Below are 18566 nucleotides of genomic sequence, written 5' to 3' on the forward strand. Positions count from 1 at the left end.
CGCATTCGGGGGTGGGGTTCATATGAGTTGTGCATATAATATGGGACGTCCTGAATAAGAACTGATCATTGTTTTTTTTCTACTTTTTAGAAATGGGGTCTATATATCCCGTTAAAATGTAACAATGTCCCATATCTCAAAAATGCTGCAGTAAAAAGGTTTCATATGAGTTTTGCATATAATATGGGCCGTCCTGAATAAGAAGACTCTAAAGTCTAATAATGTCCCATTTCTCAGAAAAGAACCGTCAAGTACACCAATAAATAAAAATGATAATAAAGCAGATATGCAAATGAATAAGTAGGTAAAAATTCACGAGCATTTTGTAGTATTATCTCTCAGTCCTGGGCGTCTAAATGAAAAGCGCTCTGAAAGCTCGTTCTCTCTCTGTGTTGTTTCTGAAACTACCGTAATCACTGTAATATGCGCGCACACTTAAAATCAATCGCGGCTGGCTTGACCGTGTTTTTCTGAACCGCGGCTGGCTTTACCGCAGTGAGTATTTGCATGAGACGCTGCTTTAAAAAAATTTATAAAAAATACGGGACAAAACCCGTCCCGTATTGATTCAAAACGGGACGCGCAATTTCATTCTCAAATACGGGACGATTCCGTATTTTAAGGGGCGGGTGGCAACCCTATTAGTGTTGTAAAAATATCGATTTTGATGCGCTCAAATGTATGCCCCTAGTACTCCCATTCACCGGCCACTGACCACAAAACTAAATCACGGTCAATCTCAAAAACGGCTCGTTTGTCGTAATTATGCTTTTAGATATAAGTTTGTCTCGTTTACAGTAAAAAAAAAAAAAAAAAACAGCCCAGGTTGCATTTTGGCAACAGTTATCCTTTAACAGTAATAAAGTGAGGGTATTTATTTATTTTGGTTAATTATTAAATTAATAGCAAAATAGTAGTTCAAATCTGCATCACAACCTATACTAGATCAGTAATCTCCTGCACATTCACTACAAATGATCTCCTACATGAAAGCATATAAACTCTTTTATAAAATGGAAAAATCACGTTACACCAGTTTGGTTTAGAACATGTTTCCAAAACATATTAGACAACATAATTAATGAAAAGGTATAATAAGAATGACTGTCTCAAATCCGAATAGATGCATACCTAGACAACATTTTTGACCACCACAGGTGCAATCTGTGTAGGCAGCTCACTAGGGGTTGAGACATGAACAGCATAATATGGGCACATGGACCCTTGTTATGAAGAGAAGCAGCAGAACAGCTGCACAAAAACACTCCGCCATGATGCTGCACTGCTTCCCGTAGCTGCACAGCCGACACGAACGAATGAATTAACGCCGAAGTGAGACACACAGCTGACTTTAGGAGTTGTTATGCTATTGAAGGTAATTCTGAAACATTATTTTTAAAGATTTGCAGCTGATATGAGTCCGCGTTTGGGTTTGTTTCCAAGTTAGCTATAGCCACACTACTTAGCTTCTCTTTGTTGATATGCAGTGAGTATTATATAATATTGGTGTTGTTTTTAAAACATATGCACAGTTGTTCCTAAATATCAATTTATTTATCACATAGACACGTTTTAATTAAGATATCAGTCTTTTGGAGGGCAGCACCTTCAACAGTCTGTGGCTAATGCTGATAGCAAGTCAGGTTAGCTGTGCGAAAATATCTTTTTAGCAAACAGAATTAGCATTGAAAGCTTATTACTTTAAAAAATGTATGATTAACTTGATATTGACATGTTATGCCACCTTGTGGAGGCCGCGTTTTAGAGTATTGACTCTTTAATTGGGTCATTAGCATAGCACAGAGCTAGTTGTTTATTAGCTTGCGTGCTTATTTGCATTTCCACTTTCTGTTTCCTTTGACATGCACAAAATCGTATAAATACGATGATTAAATATTATTAGACTTGTTTCTAGTCCAATTACCGTTGTAGTATGAGTAACAGGTGTGTTTTGGTCTTGTTAGGAGCTAGGAGTTATCAAGTTACGTTTGTTTTGACAGTTCCAGTTAGCGAGGTCATTTAGCTGCCTGGTTATTTTTACTTTTATGTTAATTATAGGCTTGTATGTACAGTTACACATTTGAGAAAGCATTTTTACATTTTAAACTTTTAAATGGTAATGTATCAGAGTTCTCACTTAAATATTTAGCTGCAAAAACTGTTTTTAACATTGATAGAAATAAAAAATGCTTTTCAACCAGTCAGTGTATTAGAATAATTCACAGATATATAGTACTTATTTTACTTGCAAGACAGCAGCAACAATCATCATACGCAATATCGACCAGGCACTATATAGGCTTAGTTTTCACATTAGCACGTTACACATAGCCTGTTATACTCCTCAGAAGACAACCAGGTGTCGAATGTGTTCTTGTTTGGACTGTAAACTTGCTGAATCATGTCATGCAAATGTTTTTGTCTTGTTCTCTAAATCTGATTTGTTTGTCCCTCACAGTGGTCTAGGGATGCCCAAAGAGAAATATGACCCGCCTGATTCCAGGCGGATGTACACTATCATGTCCAGTGAGGAGGCAAACAGTGGGAAAAAATCCATCTGGGATGCGCTTGAAATAAGTGGTATGTCTCGAAGTAAACCTCTGATAGATACAGTTGAAGTCAAAAGTTTACATACACTTTGCAGGAAATGTTAATTATATGACCAGAATAAGAGGGATCATACAAAATGCATGTTGTTGTTTTTTTTTATTAAGTACTGATTTGAATAAGATATTTCACATAAAAGATGTTAACATATAGTCCACGTGAAAAAATAATACTTGAATTTATAAAAATGACTGTGTTCAAAAGTTTACATACACTTCATTCTTAATGCTGTGTTGTTGTCTTTTGAATGATCCACAGCTGTTTTTTTTTTTTTAGTGACGGTTGTTCATGAGTCGCTTGTTTGTCTTTGTGAAAATGTTTTGAATTTGAAGATCAGGGTAAATTTAACTTATTTTGTCTTCTGGGAAACATGTAAGTATCTTCTGTAACTTCTGAGGGGCAGTACTAAATGAATAAAAAAGAAGATAATTAGGCAAAATAAGAAAAATGTACACATCCTCATTCCGTTCAAAAGTTTACACCCCTGAATCTTAATGCCTTGTTTTTCTTTCAAGCATCAGTGAGTGTTTGAATCTTCTGTAATAGTATTTTTTATAAATTTAACTATTATTTTCTCTTGTGGACTATATGTAAACATCTTTTTATGTGAAAAATCTTATTCCGGTCAGTACTAATAAAAAAAACAAAAAACCCATGCATTTTGTATGATCCCTCTTATTTCGTTCAAATTAACATTTTGCATATTCTGCAAGGTGTATGTGAATTGTTGACTTCTGCAATGATAGTAAAACATATTAAAGAAACTGATATTTTGTTTGTTTCAGGTAATGTTCGGAGTCTCAGCTCGGCCCTTTGGTCGCTCACGCACCTCACGGCTCTGCACCTCAGTGACAACTCCCTGTCACGCATCCCACCTGAAATTGCCAAGCTGCACAACCTTGTGTTCTTGGACCTGTCGTCCAATAAGATCAGGAGCCTGCCAGCAGAGCTTGGCAACATGGTGTCTCTCAGGTGAGCTACTTGGAGCAAAAGCTGCATTATTCTTTCCATGGATCATTTGTTCCATTTAATGTGTTTGCAATACAGGGGGGGAAAGATGGATAAAGTCCTTAACGTTCTCATGAGTGCACTTAATGAAACAAGATCACTTCCAACAGGGTTTCTACAGTCATGGAAATCACAATTTTAAAATTCCCTGACATTTCCATGTTTTATCTTAATGTTATTGAGATAAAATGTTTTAATAACCACCATTGCCTAGAAATTGCTCTGTTAGTGCAATGTTTTTAAAAAAAATATTTGTTAACACTTTAAAGTTTAATTTTATTAGTGAGGCCTTCACTGTTTTTAATGACCATTAGGTTTGAGCAGATGAACACTACCAGTCAAGTTTTTGAACGGCAAAATTTGTAATGTTTTTTAAAGAAGTCTCTTCTGCTCACCAAGCCTGCATTTATTTGATCCAAAGTACAGCGAAAACAGTAAAATTTTTACATGAATATATTTTAAAATGTCATTTATTACTGTAATTTCAAAGCTGAATTTGCAGTATTATTACTCAGTCACATGATCATTTAGAAATCATTCTTCTTTGCTGTTAAAAACATTGTTATTATTATGTTGAGAACAGCTGAGTATATATATTTTTTCAGTTTTCTGTTAAGAATAGAAAGTTCAGAAGAACAGCGTTTATCTGAAATGGAAATCTTTTGTAACATTATAAATGTCTTTATCATCACTTTTGATCAATTTAGAGCGTCCTTGCTAAATAAAAATAAGAATTTCTATAAAAAAAAATATATATATACTGAGTCTGACTCCAAGATTTTGAATGGAAAGCTTTTTATTTCAGATAAATGCTGATTTTTCTGTTCATCAACGGATCCTGAAAAAATGTACTCGATTGTTTTAAATATTGATGATGATGATGATAATAATAATTATAATAAAAATGTAAAATTTTTCTTGAACAGCAAATCAGCATATAAGAATGATTTCTGAAGGATCATGTGACTGGAGTAATGATGCTGAAGATGTAGCTTTGATCATAGGAATAAATTACATTTTACAATATATTCAAATAAAAAGCAGTTATTTTAAATAGTAAAAATATTTCACAATATTACTGCTTTTGCTCTATTTTGGATCAAATAAATGCAGGCTTGGTAAACAGAAGAGGCTTCTTTAAAAAAAACATTAATCACTGGTAGAGTGTTTTGTTATTTATTTATAATTTATTTATTTATTTCCTGTTTAACCTCCTTTTTAACATTCTATTATTGTATCTTACGAAATTCTATTTTTATACTAATGTTTTTAAGTCTGCATTTTAAAATATATTTTGGTTTCATTTGAACACATTAGTTAATATAAACGGTACTTTTACAGCATTTATTAATTTTAGCTAATTAAAAAAAATCATATATTTTTAAAATCAAAAGTGTTGTTGAATGTAAAATGTAATCAACATATTGAAGTTTTATTTATTTATTTAAGCTTCGCATCAAGCACACTGCTGATTAGTGTGTTGTTAGTTAACATTTGTTTCATGATTTCCAACAGGGAACTGCTTTTAAATAACAACCAGTTGCGGGTTCTGCCATTCGAATTGGGGAAACTGTTTCAGTTACAAACATTAGGGTTAAAAGGTGAGTCGTCATTGTTCTGGTGATTGAGATCCTCACTGTGTAGAGTGTGTTTCTTACTGATTTTTTTTTGGGGTGTGTCTCTACAGGCAATCCACTCACTCAAGAGATTATGAGCCTCTACCAGGAGCCTGATGGTACCCGGCGACTCCTAAACTACCTTTTGGACAATCTTGCAGGTGCCATCAAGCGCAGTAGGTGTCGCAGGCCAATTAACTGTTTAGGATCTGTCCATGTTTGTTTTTTGGTATAGTTACCAAATATTCACAGTATGTTGTTGAAGATTTATTTATTCTTGGTGATTTAATGCGATCAATAAGATAAACTCCCGTTTAAAATTATGGGGTCAGTTACTATTTTTTTTTTTTTTTTCCAAGTTTTTGAAATTTGTATCTTATACTCACAGAGGCTGCATTTATTGTTATTATTGATCAGTAAAAGTCCTGGAAAAACATAAATATTGTGAAATATTATTGCAATTTAAAATAGATTTTTTGAATTTTAATATATTTTAAAATGTAATTTATTCCTGTGATGGAAAGCTAAGTTTTCAGCATCATTACTCCAGTCTTCAGTGTCACATGATCCTTCAGAAATCATTGAGATATGCTGATTTGGTGCCCAATACAGGTGTTGGTGTTGAATACAGGATTATGTTATGACTAGAAAGTTAAAAAGAACAGCATTTATCATCAATTTAATGCCTCCTTGCTGAATAATAGTATTAATTTTAATAATAGTAAAAACTTTTGAATTGTAGTTTATGTAGGAGTATGATGGTTTAATAAATCAAGTAACTTGTTTTTTGTTTCTGTGAATCAATTACAAAATCTGATTTTTGCTAAGTCTAAGTGTAACATTTTTTTCTTTTTAAAATGTTTCAGTTTTGCGCAGCAGCAATTTGTTTTTAGCCTGTTTAAATTCTAAATTCAGATAAATCAGGGCCATTGTGTGTGGTTTTTTTTTTTTTTTTGGTGTGAAAATATTATGAATTACACTGCTGATTCAAAATCTTATCCTAACAATACATATGTTTTGTCTTTTCAGTCCCAACAGAGCCACCTCCGTCCAGGTCCTGGATTGTGCTGCAGGAGCCCGAAAGGACAAGACCAACAGGTGAATGTTCTTTGAAAATAGTTCAACATAATTCAAAATCTAAGGATACTTTGCCTGATCCTTCTTTTATCCTCTCTGCTGCACTAGCCCTGTTAACTGTAATGTGCTACAACGTGCTGTGTGATAAGTATGCCACACGCCAGCTCTATGGCTACTGCCCGTCCTGGGCCCTTAACTGGAGCTACAGGAAAAAGTCCATTATGCAGGAGATCCTCAGCTGCAATGCAGATATTATCAGCTTACAGGTAAAAAATAACATATATTCCTAATGCAGTCCTAACTTGTGATTGCTCTTTTACAGCAAAATGTGCAGTAACCAATTATAGCAACATCTCAGACCAGCCAAAAATGCTTGTCAGTCTTTAAAGTGCTTTAGAATGTATCATAACTGTAATATGTTTCATGTAATCTTACATATATTTTTAAATACTCATGTTTGTTTCAAATCGTGAGCCACTGATAACCTTTTGGTGTGTTTGAGTATGCCTGTCCTAATAGATCAAGTGGGCTTTCCTTGTGTTTTGTTTCTTTAAAGGTCACCTTTTTTTAGTTCAGTGATGCACAGCAGGTAGCTCTGAATAGTCAGTGCATGTATACCCCTACAGCTCTGTTTGTCAGAGTCACTTAGTCTGCTGTGTCATGTGCAGGAAGTGGAGACAGAGCAGTATTACAACTACTTCCTTGTGGAGCTGAGTAAACAGGGATATGATGGATTCTTCAGCCCAAAATCCCGGGCCAGAACCATGTCTGAATCGGACAGGAAACATGTAGATGGATGTGCAATATTCTACAAGACTGAAAAGTGAGTACAGTAACACTCAAAGGTTGAGAAGTGTGGTGTCAGACTCTGTGTGAGGTTTATTTTAGTGTTTTGAATGAACACATTGAATCGGATTTTGTTTATTTAATTTTTTTTTTTTTGCTGATAGGTTCAGCATGGTGCAGAAACACACAGTAGAGTTTAACCAGCTGGCTATGGCTAATTCAGAGGGTTCAGAACCTATGCTGAATCGGGTCATGACCAAGGACAACATTGGGGTGGCTGTGTTGCTGGAGCTAAAGAAGGAGTTAATGGAGTTGTCATGTGAGTATCTGCACAATTTTGACTTTTTTATTTTTCATTGTGACATTATTTTCATGACAGTTAAGCACCCTCCTGCCCTCTTTTACATAATGCAAAAAAAAAAAAAAGTTGGAATTTTGAAATTGGAATTTTAAAACATTGCCATTAATTTGTACTGTAATATAGTAAAAAAAAAAAAAGTATACAATAATTTACACTAGTATTTGGGTTCAGTATTATGTTGTTTTTAATTAATACATTTTTACTTTGCATTTATTATTTTTTTTAATAATAAAAAATCCTCTTTCTGAATTCAGAGTTCGAGGTTTACAATCACAGGAATTAATTACATAAAAATAATTTTAATTTCACAATTACAATTTGTGAAATTACAATTTGACTTCTTTTAAAAACAGTACTGTATTTATTCAGTGAAGTTTACTATATTGCAATGTAAATCTAATGAAATCTCCACTGATAATGTGAATTGCTAAAAGACAAAAATGACAAGTAAATATAAATTCATATTTTTCACACCATTTCCAAACAGCTGTGCAATTTCTTTGAATTTCATTAGGTTTTAATTGAAAATATTTTTTTTTTTTGGTCTTTCTACAGCAGGTAAGTCTATCCATGCTATGGAGAAACAGCTCCTACTAGTGGCTAATGCTCACATGCACTGGGACCCAGAATATTCTGACGTGAAGCTGGTGCAGACCATGATGTTCCTGTCAGAGGTGAAGAATATCACAGACAAAGCCTCTCGCAGTCTGAAGCTCTCCTCCGTGTCTGGAGAAACCAACAGCATCCCTTTGGTGCTTTGTGCCGACCTCAACTCACTTCCTGACTCGGGTAAGCCTTCTTAACACATACAACGTCTTGTTTTCTATTTTGTGTTGATACAAGTGTTTTCGAGTCTTGAAACGGATGATTGACTGTTGTAAGTTTAACAGGATGAGCCGCTTTCTTGCTCATTGTGGCTTGCATTCGGTTCCCTCAGCAATGTGAAATTTTCAGTATCAGGCAAGGCAAGGCTAAACTGTTGAGGCTGTAATGAAATAAATTTAATATTTGTGGATGGCACTATAAGCATAGCCTTAAATCAAATACAGTACTGATTTTCCACAAGGAGTCTAAACGCCCCCGGATATCAAATGTAAAATCCACGCTGAGAAACGCCTTCAGTGGCTGCTATGTCATGACAAGTGTTGACATGTAGAGTTAATCAAACCGCTGTAGAGTTAATCAAATTTAAGTTAATAAATCGCTAGAGTTTTCTGACTTTAATTGATTAGGTATTCAGACAAAAAACAACTTTATTTTAATCATTAAAACCAGAAAAAAAATGAGGGGGGGATTCTTTCATGGGGCCCTGATCAGCAAGTTCCAGAATTAGTTTAGAGAGAGGTTTTTTGGTAATTCAAAACTTTTTTTTTTTCCTGATCAAGTATGGATGAAACAAAATAAGGCCAATTACATTGATTAAAGGAATAGTTCACTTCCAGAATAAAACTCACCCCTATGTCATCCAAGATATTCATGTGTTTCTTCAGTCAAAAAGAAATGAAGGTTTTTGAGGAAAACAGGATTCCAGGACTTTTCTCAATATAGTACATTTAAATGGGAATCAATGGGTTGAAGGTCCAAATTGCGGTTTCAGTGCAGTTTCAAAGGGCTCTAAATAATCCCATCTGAGGAATAAGGGTTTTATCTTGCAAAACAATTGGTCAGTTTCTGAAAAAAAAAAACCTGTATACTTTTTAACCATAAATGCTTGTCTTGCTTGACTTTGCACATTCAGTTTGTAAACAATGGGTCACATGTGATCACAATGTGATTATGTAATGCGTAAAGTAACTTAAACACCCTTTACAAAAAAGGTCAATCCATGATTTCGGATGATTTTTGAAGTTAAAAAGAGTTTTTCGCCCCACCTGACGTTTTTGAACCGTGGCACACTGATGAAGAACTAACCAAGCGTGACCTTTCCAACATGATTAATATTTCTTAATGCATCAAGAAGAAGACACACATTGCAGACCTAGTGCAAGAGGAGCATTTGTGGTTAAAAAGTATATAAATTATTATTATTTTTTTTTGCTAGAAAATTACCAATTGTTTTGCTAGATAAAGCCCTTATTCCTCGACTGGGATCATTTAGAGCCCTTTGAAGCTGCATTGAAACTGCAATTTGGACCTTCAAACTACTGATCCCCATTGATGTCCAATGGAGAAAAATCCTGGAATGTTTTCCTCAAAATCTTAATTTCTTTTCGACTGAAGAAAGAAAAGTTAAAGTAAATTATCAGGAAATGTTTATTCTGGAAATGAACTAATCCTTTACGAAAGTAATCCAGGTTGATTTTTGTTTTCATGTTGTCCTTGAACCATCTTTTTAATAGTATCATCTCAGCTGCAGTAGATACAGGTATGTGGGTCAGACATGTTTAATGAGTTTCAAATCTCACTGTAGGTGTAGTGGAGTACCTGAGCACAGGTGGGGTGGACTGCACACACAAAGACTTCAAGGAGCTGCGCTACAGTGACAGCCTAACCAACTTCAACTGCAACGGCAAAAACGGCACATCTAATGGGAAGATCACGCATGGTTTCAAGCTGAAGAGTGCCTACGAGAATGTGCTCATGCCTTACACCAATTACACTTTTGACTTCAAGGTACGTACATTGAGCTCGAAATGACAGTTAAGAGTTTACAACTAGCCTTATCGTGTTGGAAATATCCCCTACACATAACCCAACCTTAAATCTACCTGATAATGTTAACAAAATGCGAAAGTGATATAAAAACACATTTGTTGATTTAGCCACGCTACTTTAACTTCCTTATGCGGAAGTTGAGCTGTTTTGTCGAACTGTACTTTCACTGAGTTTGTACCAAAGCTTTTCATCACTCAAGTGCAACGCCATCGCGTAAGCTACCGAGTTAAAAAAACCTCATTCCTATGAAGCTATGTGTGTGATGACAAAGTTCAGTTTTCAAATTGCGCAGGGTTTTAAAACCATACAATAATATTCTGCAAGTAATCGTGTGATAATTATGCTTTATTAATAAAAACTTTGGGTGTAAATCATAGTTGTCAGAGTTTTACTGCACCTCTAGTGATCATTTCAACTGGAGGCATGTATATAGAGGCATGTAATGACCCTATGTTGTGTTTCTTGCTCTGCCGTGTATCGTGACATGACAGATGCAAGGCAGAAAGAATGAAAACAGGTCGTTGTGTTGTGCGATTAACCAATGTATGCCTTCAACTTTCTTTTTTAAACCCAATTTAGGGTGTCATTGACTACATCTTCTACTCCAGACCACAACTGAATGTGCTGGGCGTCCTTGGGACTTTGGACACAAACTGGCTCCTGGAGAACAATATCAGTGGTTGCCCACACCCTCACATCCCTTCAGATCACTTCTCTCTGTTTGCACAACTGGAGTTGGTCCTGCCTTATCCTCCCCTTCTCAATGGAGTCCACTTAGCTGGACACAGGTAGTGAGCCCTCATGGCCACTGGTGGCGTTGCAGAGTCAGTTCTTATACGTTTTTCTGGAAACGATAAAACCTCTAAGCAATTTCTAAATGCATACATATGTATATATATGTATGTGTATGTATTTTTTGTCTTTATTCAGTTTTAGGGTCCAACATGTTCCTGTTTGTCAGGGAGTTCTTTTCTATTTGTTAAGCTGTAGGTTTTATTTTTGTTGAATCACTCCCTCCCATAGGCTGATATATTATCGTATTTTTTTTTTTTTTAATTGTTGGGCATAGCTTGTGTGCATGAAAAGTGTCCAAACTGTAAAAGGAGGGTAACTCACTTGGTCACACACTCAAAGAAATCACACTGTTTTAATTCCTCTCAAGGTCAGACCTTAATACTAAAAACCAGCTGTTGTTGCAATTCTGATTTTGCAAATAAGCATTATTTTTCCTTCATGAATTCAGTCTCAATGTAAACATTCTTTAAGTTAATCTTCCACAATTTCTTTTCATACACTTACATAACTCACTTTTGGAGGAGTGACCAATGTGTTTTACACACTAGACGCATTAAGTAAAACCCCGAGAGCTTTTCCGCTTGTGCGGTGCTGAAACTCGCTTTACATCGGTGCTTCATCTCCTGATGTTTTATTCTCCCATCAATGGTGCAATATTCAGAACGTTTCAGACGTTCTAAGCGAGGGCACTGTTACGGAATGTTTTTAAACAAACTTCGTCAAACACAAAAAAGCACTTATTTGTCTTTCTCTCTCCCTCAGGTGGGAGTTGGAAAGGCGCGAGCTTAATCGTGCTAAATGTAAACCAAATTATTTTAGATGTCTCGATTCAGCGGCACTGCTTTTTGCACACTATAGTTTTAAACCCGTTCTATGGAGACAGGCTCTCTTTGTTTCTTTGTACGACATGCTATGTGAATAATTTAAACTGCGCTTGATCTCACTGTGGTTCTAAACGGGAGGTTTTTATTAGAAAGGGAGGTTTTATACGAGAAGACTAACCAGGGGGTCTTTTAACCAACGATTTCTCACTGTTTCGAATTAAAGGATTTCCTATATATCTTTTCATCCTGTCATTACACACACATCCTGGAAAGATCTGTAGCACTGTTCTTAAGGCTAGACCACCTTCTATATTGTATCAGAGGGGTCCTCCCAGGTCTTTGTATAAAATGTAATCAAATATATGTAAACGGACAGATTTAAGCTTGACCTGATTGTATATGAGCCACATGCAAGAATACCGTTTTTTAAAAAAAGTTTCTTTTTAAGAATAAATTATGATCCAAATTCTGAAAATTAAGATTGTATTCTAAGCTACTTTTTATCAATTAATCAAACCAGCTTGTATAAAAGACAAAGAGGTTGTTCCTGGTTCTCGCTGCCATACTTTTGCACTCATCGCTCATTTTGCACTCTTTTTTTTTTTTACTATAGTAATTTATTTCTTTTGTAAGTTTCAGAGTATGTGCTTTTCTTGTCCATCCAATCATTCATCTGAAGCTATTTTTCACCTCGCTGTCGTATACATAAAGGGAGGGGAATCGCGAAGCTCCGTAACATGCCATCTGTCTATGTGAAGTCAAGTCATTAAAGGAGAACTCCGGTGTGATATTGACCTAAAGTGTATTGAATCATGATACCGAGTGTGAACGTACCTTGCATATTTCATCTCGGTTTGTGTCCAGCTGTCCGAAATCTGGGGTCAGTTAGCCGATGCTCACAACAGGCTGTCTATGAGAGTGAACAGGGCATCGGAAAAGCCATGTAAATAAATCACTGTTTTACGCCATTTACGAGGCACAAAGTAGCTCCACACTTCATCGGTAGACTTCCTAGGGCCCTGACATTTAAAACGAGACATTGAGAACTCAGAAAAAGCACCGGTAGTTTATTTACAAGAAGATTTATACAGACAGTACCTGGGAAAGAAAATCCGGTAGCCGCCATCCTGAACTTAGTCACGATAAATCGAGTGTCGAGCACCAATGAATTTATCAGGTTATCAACGTATCAGGTTGTAGTTTCCTTCGTGCTCGACACTCGACTTATCATGACTACATTTAAGATGGCGGCGACTGCTCTATTCCTGGTGGAAGATGTCTGTATAAATCTTCTTGTAAATAAACTACCGGTGCTTTTTCTGAGTTATCAATGTCTCGTTTTAAATGTCAGGGCCCTAGGAAGTCTACCGATGAAGTGCGGAGCTACATTGTGCCTCGTAAATGGCGTAAAACAGTGATTTATTTACATGGCTCCTTCGATGCCCGATTGACTTTCATTGACAACCTGTTGTGAGCATCGGCTAACTGACCCCAGATTTCGGACAGCTGGACACAAACCGAGATGAAATATGCAAGGTACGTTCACACTCGGTATCATGATTCAATACACTTTAGGTCAATATCACACCGGAGTTCTCCTTTAACACTCCTGCCATTTCTATATATCGTGCAACTGTGTATGTTTTGCAAAAAAGTTTCTTCTTAGACTGCGTTATGCTATCAGTGTCATCTATCTGAAATCGAAGAGTCTTAAATCAGGTATTAAGAATGTTTTAATCATTAGTGCATTTTATTCCAAATTTCTAAACGTTAATCATTTTTGCAATACGACACCAAATGTTCATTTTTGATATTCGTATTATATGGCCATAATCCTTCCTGTGGAGTGCCAGTTTGATGTGTTCTTCTGAAGCCAATTGTAAATTGAATTGATCTTAAATTCGGAGCCTTTGGACCAAATTATCATCTCTGAGACTTGTAAATGATGTCTGGCTGTGGTCTGTTTGTAGTTAGGTGTTTAGCACTTAATGTACTTTGGTTGACTAAACTGATGTCAGCATGACCATCACACGTTCGACATGTCACAAATTGGTTTGTTTCAACTATGCAGCGGTATCGCTTTTATGTCTTGCTTGTTTTTTAGCGGTAAGAACCAGAGCAGTCTTGTTATTCGGGGCCTCTTCACAATATTCTTCTACGTTTTTATTTCTTTTGTCTTAAGTGACCATGAATTGTTAATGGTATTCTAGTGAAAATGAGATTAGTTTTTTTGTAAAGTGTGAATAAAATATGTATTGCATATTTCCTTTCTACAAAACAATGAATTGTTTTGTGTGTGTGTGTGTGTGTGTGTGTGTGTGTGTGTGTGTGTGTGTGTATATAATGAATTCTCCTGCATTATTGGTGACTATTTTTGGTTTAACGATCAGTTTCACAATGATTGGTCCTACACTCTTAAAAATAAAGGTGCTTTACTATGCCATAGAAGAACCTTTTTGTCTAAATTGGTTCCATAAAGAACCTTTAACATCTGAAGAACCTTTCTTTTTCACAAAAGGTTCTTTGTGGTAAATAAGGTTCTTCAGATTATAGAAAGGTAAGCAAGAAATGGTTCTTTGTGGAACCAAAAATGGTTCTTCTATGGCATCGCTGTGAAGAACCTTTTGAAGCACCTTTATTTTTAAGAGAGTATAACATTTGCTTCTCTGACCGAATAATAGGAAGTTGGGAAGTCGGTGGCCACAGATTGATAATGTTAAAGCGTCCTGCTTGTTTAGTAGACTAGTTTTTGTGACGTTTAATGTCGTGATGGAGGGTTGTTTGACACCAGGTGTTGGAGATGGTGGTGTCTTGCTCAAATTAAACTGTATAGAAAAGTATAATCAGTTCAGTGATTGATACGTGATAGAAAGTAATATTGGAAATGGAAACTAAGTTCAGAGACCTTTGTGTTTTCAATTGTTTTTAGTAGGAAACATCCAACATCCATGCTTAAACAAATGAGAAACTGTGCAATTAATAGATCAAGTCTTTTACTCTTTCAATTTTTCATTACCTCTTGGTTTCTTTCTGCTTTACCCTTTATATTCTCAACTTTTCCAGCCTTTGTTTTTAATACTGAAAACCTGCTGCAATAAAATTGATAGATTAGCTGGACCTTTTTGATTTTTACCTCAGAACATTTGTTTTGTAGAGGCCAGTGACCTTTTGTAGTAGTTTCTCTCTGAATAACACTGTACATACCGTCTTGAGCCATCATGTAGTACATGGGATCAACTCTTGTTTACCATTCAAGATAAAGCCAGCAGAGATACACATCCATAATTAAAAAAATATATATATATATTCAATGAATGTTCTAATAAAATCCAAAAAAGGCAGCTCTTTAAAAAAAAAATCTCTGGAAAGGAATGGTAAACAATTATTTTCTGTCTGTTTCTCTGTATTCTTAGTTTTAGAGATCTGTACATAGAGGTTCCTTTACAAAAATGTATTTTCCTATCTATGGTTAATAATAAATTCTTTCTGCTTCATGACCTGTTGTATTTTCTTTTAATCCGCAGAAAGGTTTTGTCACTTTGCGTAGGTCAGGTGACTTTTATTCACTTAGAGCTTTAATAGTGTTGTGTAGCACTTTTATAAGTGGCTTATTGTTTTCTTCTCCTCACAAGGCTTAATGAGATGTTATCCACAAGGTGGTGCCATGTGAACACAAAGACCACAGCAGGCCTCAAACATATCCAAGAGTTATAAATATGAGCTGAGAACCCATTTAAGACCATGGGCTTATACTTAAATGTAGTAAATGTTCCTTCATGACATAAATATTTGACTAAAACAGATGTGTGAAATAATTATTTAATGACTATTGTAGTTAAAATGTGTAAAATGATAGAATGTAACAGAATAAACCAAATTTTTAATGCATCCATTTAAAGAAATGTGTATATAAAGATTTATTAATTTAAACAATTGAACATTTTGAAAACCTAGATTCTTAAAATAAAAGCATATGGCCATATTAAAGCAGTACCTATTTTGTAAAAGTACTGTGAATTTGTTTTTGAGGATTTTTTTTTTCTGTGTTAAAGAGATTGTTTTCATTACTGCAGTTACATATGTGTATATGTTTATAAATACGTGTATACATATATAAAATGTGGAAATGTTTTTATGCATTGCTGTCCACTATTGAAGCCTGTTTCTGCCACTGAATAAAAACATAAAGGTAACTGCAACTTATCTCACAATTCTGACTTTTTTCTCAGAATTGCATGATACAAACTTGCAATTCTGACTTCGAGTTATAATCTCAGACTCTCAATTCTGGGGGAAAAATAGTCACAACTGTGAGGAAAAAAAGTCTGAATTGTGAGATATAAACAATTCTGAGAAAAAAAATTGCAAGAAAAAGTCAATTGTGAGAACACGCAATTCTGAGAAAAGTCAATTAAGAAAAAAAAAGTCAGAATTGTGAGATAGTAAAACGCCATTCTGAGAAAAAAGTAACAATTGCGAGATGTAAACTCGCAATTCTGAGGGGAAAAAAAGTCACAATTGCAAAAATACAAACTCGCAATTCTGAGAAAAGTCAATTGCGAAGAAAAAAAAAGTCAGAATTGTGAGATATAAACAAGGCATGGTTGTGGGATATAAGCACATATTCTGAGAAAAAAAGACTTGTCAGTTATAAACTTGCAACTAAATAAAAGTCACAATTGTTAGATATAAATTCGCAATTCTGAGGAAAAAAGTCACAATTGTGAGTAAAAGTCAGAACTGTAAGATATGAACTGTAAGCTATAAACACAACTCTGAGAAAAAAGTAATTCTGAGAAAAAAATCAAAACTGCAAGAAAAAATTCTGAATTGTGAGAGAAACTTGCAAATCTGAGGAAAAAAGTCAATTGTGAGATACAAACTCACAACTCTGAGGAAAAAAATCAGTTGTGAGAAAAGTCTGAATTGTGAGATATAAACTGAGGAAAAGTCAATTGTAAGATTCAAACGTGCAATTCTGAGAAAAAAATCAGAATTGTGAAAAATAAACAGGCAATTCTGATAAAATCAGTTGTAAAATATAAACACAATTCTGAGGAAAAAAGTCAATAGTGAGAAAAAGTCTTGTGAAAGAATTGTGAGCTATAAACAATTCTGAGAAGAATAAAACTGCAAGAAAAAATTCTGAATTGTGAGAGAAACTCGCAATTCTAAGGAAAATGTCACAATTGTAAGATATACACATGCAAATCTGAGGAAAAAAGTCACAATTGCAAGATAAAACTCACAATTCTGGGGGAAAAAAGCCACAATTGTGAGCTATAAACACTAATTTCTGAGAAAAAAAAGTCACAATTGCAAGATATAAACAATTCTGAGAAAAAGTCACAATTGTGAGATAAAAACATGTAATGAAAGAAGTCAGCTGTGTGATATAAACTAAATAGTGAGAAAAAGTCAGAACTGTGAGAAAAACGTAATTTTGAGGAAAAAGTCTGAATTGTGAGGTATTGACACTATTCTGAGAAAAAAGTCATTTGTGAAGACAAACCGCAATTCTGAGGACAAAATGTCAGTTGTGAGAAAGTCACAATTGTGAGATATAAATGCAATTCTGAGGAAAAAAGTCACAATTGTGAGATAAAAATGTAATGAAAGAAGTCAGTTGTGAGATATAAATGCTATTCTGAGAAAAAAAGTCAATTGTGAGAAACTTGACTTTTCTGAGGAAAAGTCACAATTGTGAAGACAAACCGCAGTTCTGAGGAAAAAAGTCAGGTGTGAGCAAGTCACATTTGTGAGATATAACGCAATTCCGAGAAAAAGTCAGTTGTGAGATATAAACACAATTCTGAGGAAAAAAGTCACATTTGCAAGATATAAACATGCAATTATGAGGAACAAATATCACAGTTGTGAGAAACAAAGTCACAATTGTGAGCTATAAACACTAATTTCTGAGGAAAAAAAGTCACAATTGCAAGATATAAACACAATTCTGAGAAAAAGTCACAATTGTGAGATAAAAACATAATGAAAGAAGTCAGCTGTGAGACATAAACTCACAATTCTGAGGAAAAAAGTAAATAGTGAGAAAAAGTCAGAATTGTGAGAAAACCAATTTTGAGGAAAAAGTCTAAATTGTGAGGTACTGACACTATTCTGAGAAAAAAGTCGATTAGCCTTTTTCACACTTCCGTGTTTCTGGCTTCCGGATTGGCGCTTGCAGAGTAAAAGTTTTTCCGGTGACAGCAGCGGCCGTACTTAACAAGCGTAAGTTCGGGAATCAAAGTCTATTTTTACAAAATAGATACTATGATACTATGATATATACCGGTGTTTTACTCTAAAAATAGCAAACATTTTTTCAAAAACTTTGTGTCAGCTTCTGGTCATCTCAAATACTATGTTTATTTAATTATGAATGTGAGCACTTATAATACAGTACAGTTTTGAGTTTTGCCGTTCTGTCTATTTGGTGCTGGCTGCGCATTATGACTCTTCACGTCATTTTTTTCGCGATTATTAATATTGTTATTATTATTATTAAAGTAATATTGTATTTTCTACTTGCTCTGCTTTGCATTATTCATTTGACGGTGTAAATGTATGTTGTATAATGTGCCCAGGGAAATACATAATAAAATAATAGAATACTAAACAAGAGATGACTCCGATTAATGGCTTTATTACTGTTGGATCTGGATTACATTGTTGTATTGAGTTTATGCATCATCCGGACTCAGACTCGTTTTATTTATTCTTGGGGTTGCATTTGGATATAAATGCTGTCAAATGCTGTCATAATTTACCGTGATGTAGTGATTCGAGGGAAATGACTGAGTAAATTGAGAAAATACGCTTAAATATACCAGA

General features: G+C 34.9%; 1 protein-coding gene across 1 annotated transcript; it reads left to right on the forward strand.

Moving 5' to 3' along the window:
* The first annotated feature begins 1236 nt into the window (after positions 1 to 1236).
* On the forward strand, positions 1237 to 12838 carry cnot6b (CCR4-NOT transcription complex, subunit 6b). The gene is made up of 12 exons (XM_073820484.1): positions 1237 to 1375; positions 2459 to 2580; positions 3393 to 3579; positions 5131 to 5216; positions 5303 to 5407; positions 6261 to 6329; positions 6417 to 6574; positions 6977 to 7131; positions 7259 to 7413; positions 8011 to 8244; positions 9866 to 10068; positions 10690 to 12838. The coding sequence occupies exons 2-12, from the start codon at positions 2469 to 2471 to the stop codon at positions 10900 to 10902; spliced, it is 1677 nt and encodes a 558-aa protein (XP_073676585.1). The 5' UTR covers positions 1237 to 1375; positions 2459 to 2468; the 3' UTR covers positions 10903 to 12838.
* Positions 12839 to 18566: the final 5728 nt, after the last annotated feature.

The sequence above is a fragment of the Garra rufa genome, chromosome 16 (genome assembly GCF_049309525.1).
Source record: "Garra rufa chromosome 16, GarRuf1.0, whole genome shotgun sequence".
NCBI lineage: Eukaryota > Metazoa > Chordata > Actinopteri > Cypriniformes > Cyprinidae > Garra > Garra rufa.

What these genes read in the sequence shown, in the direction of transcription:
- cnot6b (XM_073820484.1), top strand. Translation starts at nt 2,469, where the DNA reads ATGCCCAAAGAGAAATATGACCCGCCTGATTCCAGGCGGATGTACACT. An exon ending in GGCAACATGGTGTCTCTCAG is followed by an intron (nt 3,580 to 5,130) that starts GTGAGCTACTTG and finishes GATTTCCAACAG; the next exon opens with GGAACTGCTTTTAAATAACA. An exon ending in CAACTCACTTCCTGACTCGG is followed by an intron (nt 8,245 to 9,865) that starts GTAAGCCTTCTT and finishes ATCTCACTGTAG; the next exon opens with GTGTAGTGGAGTACCTGAGC.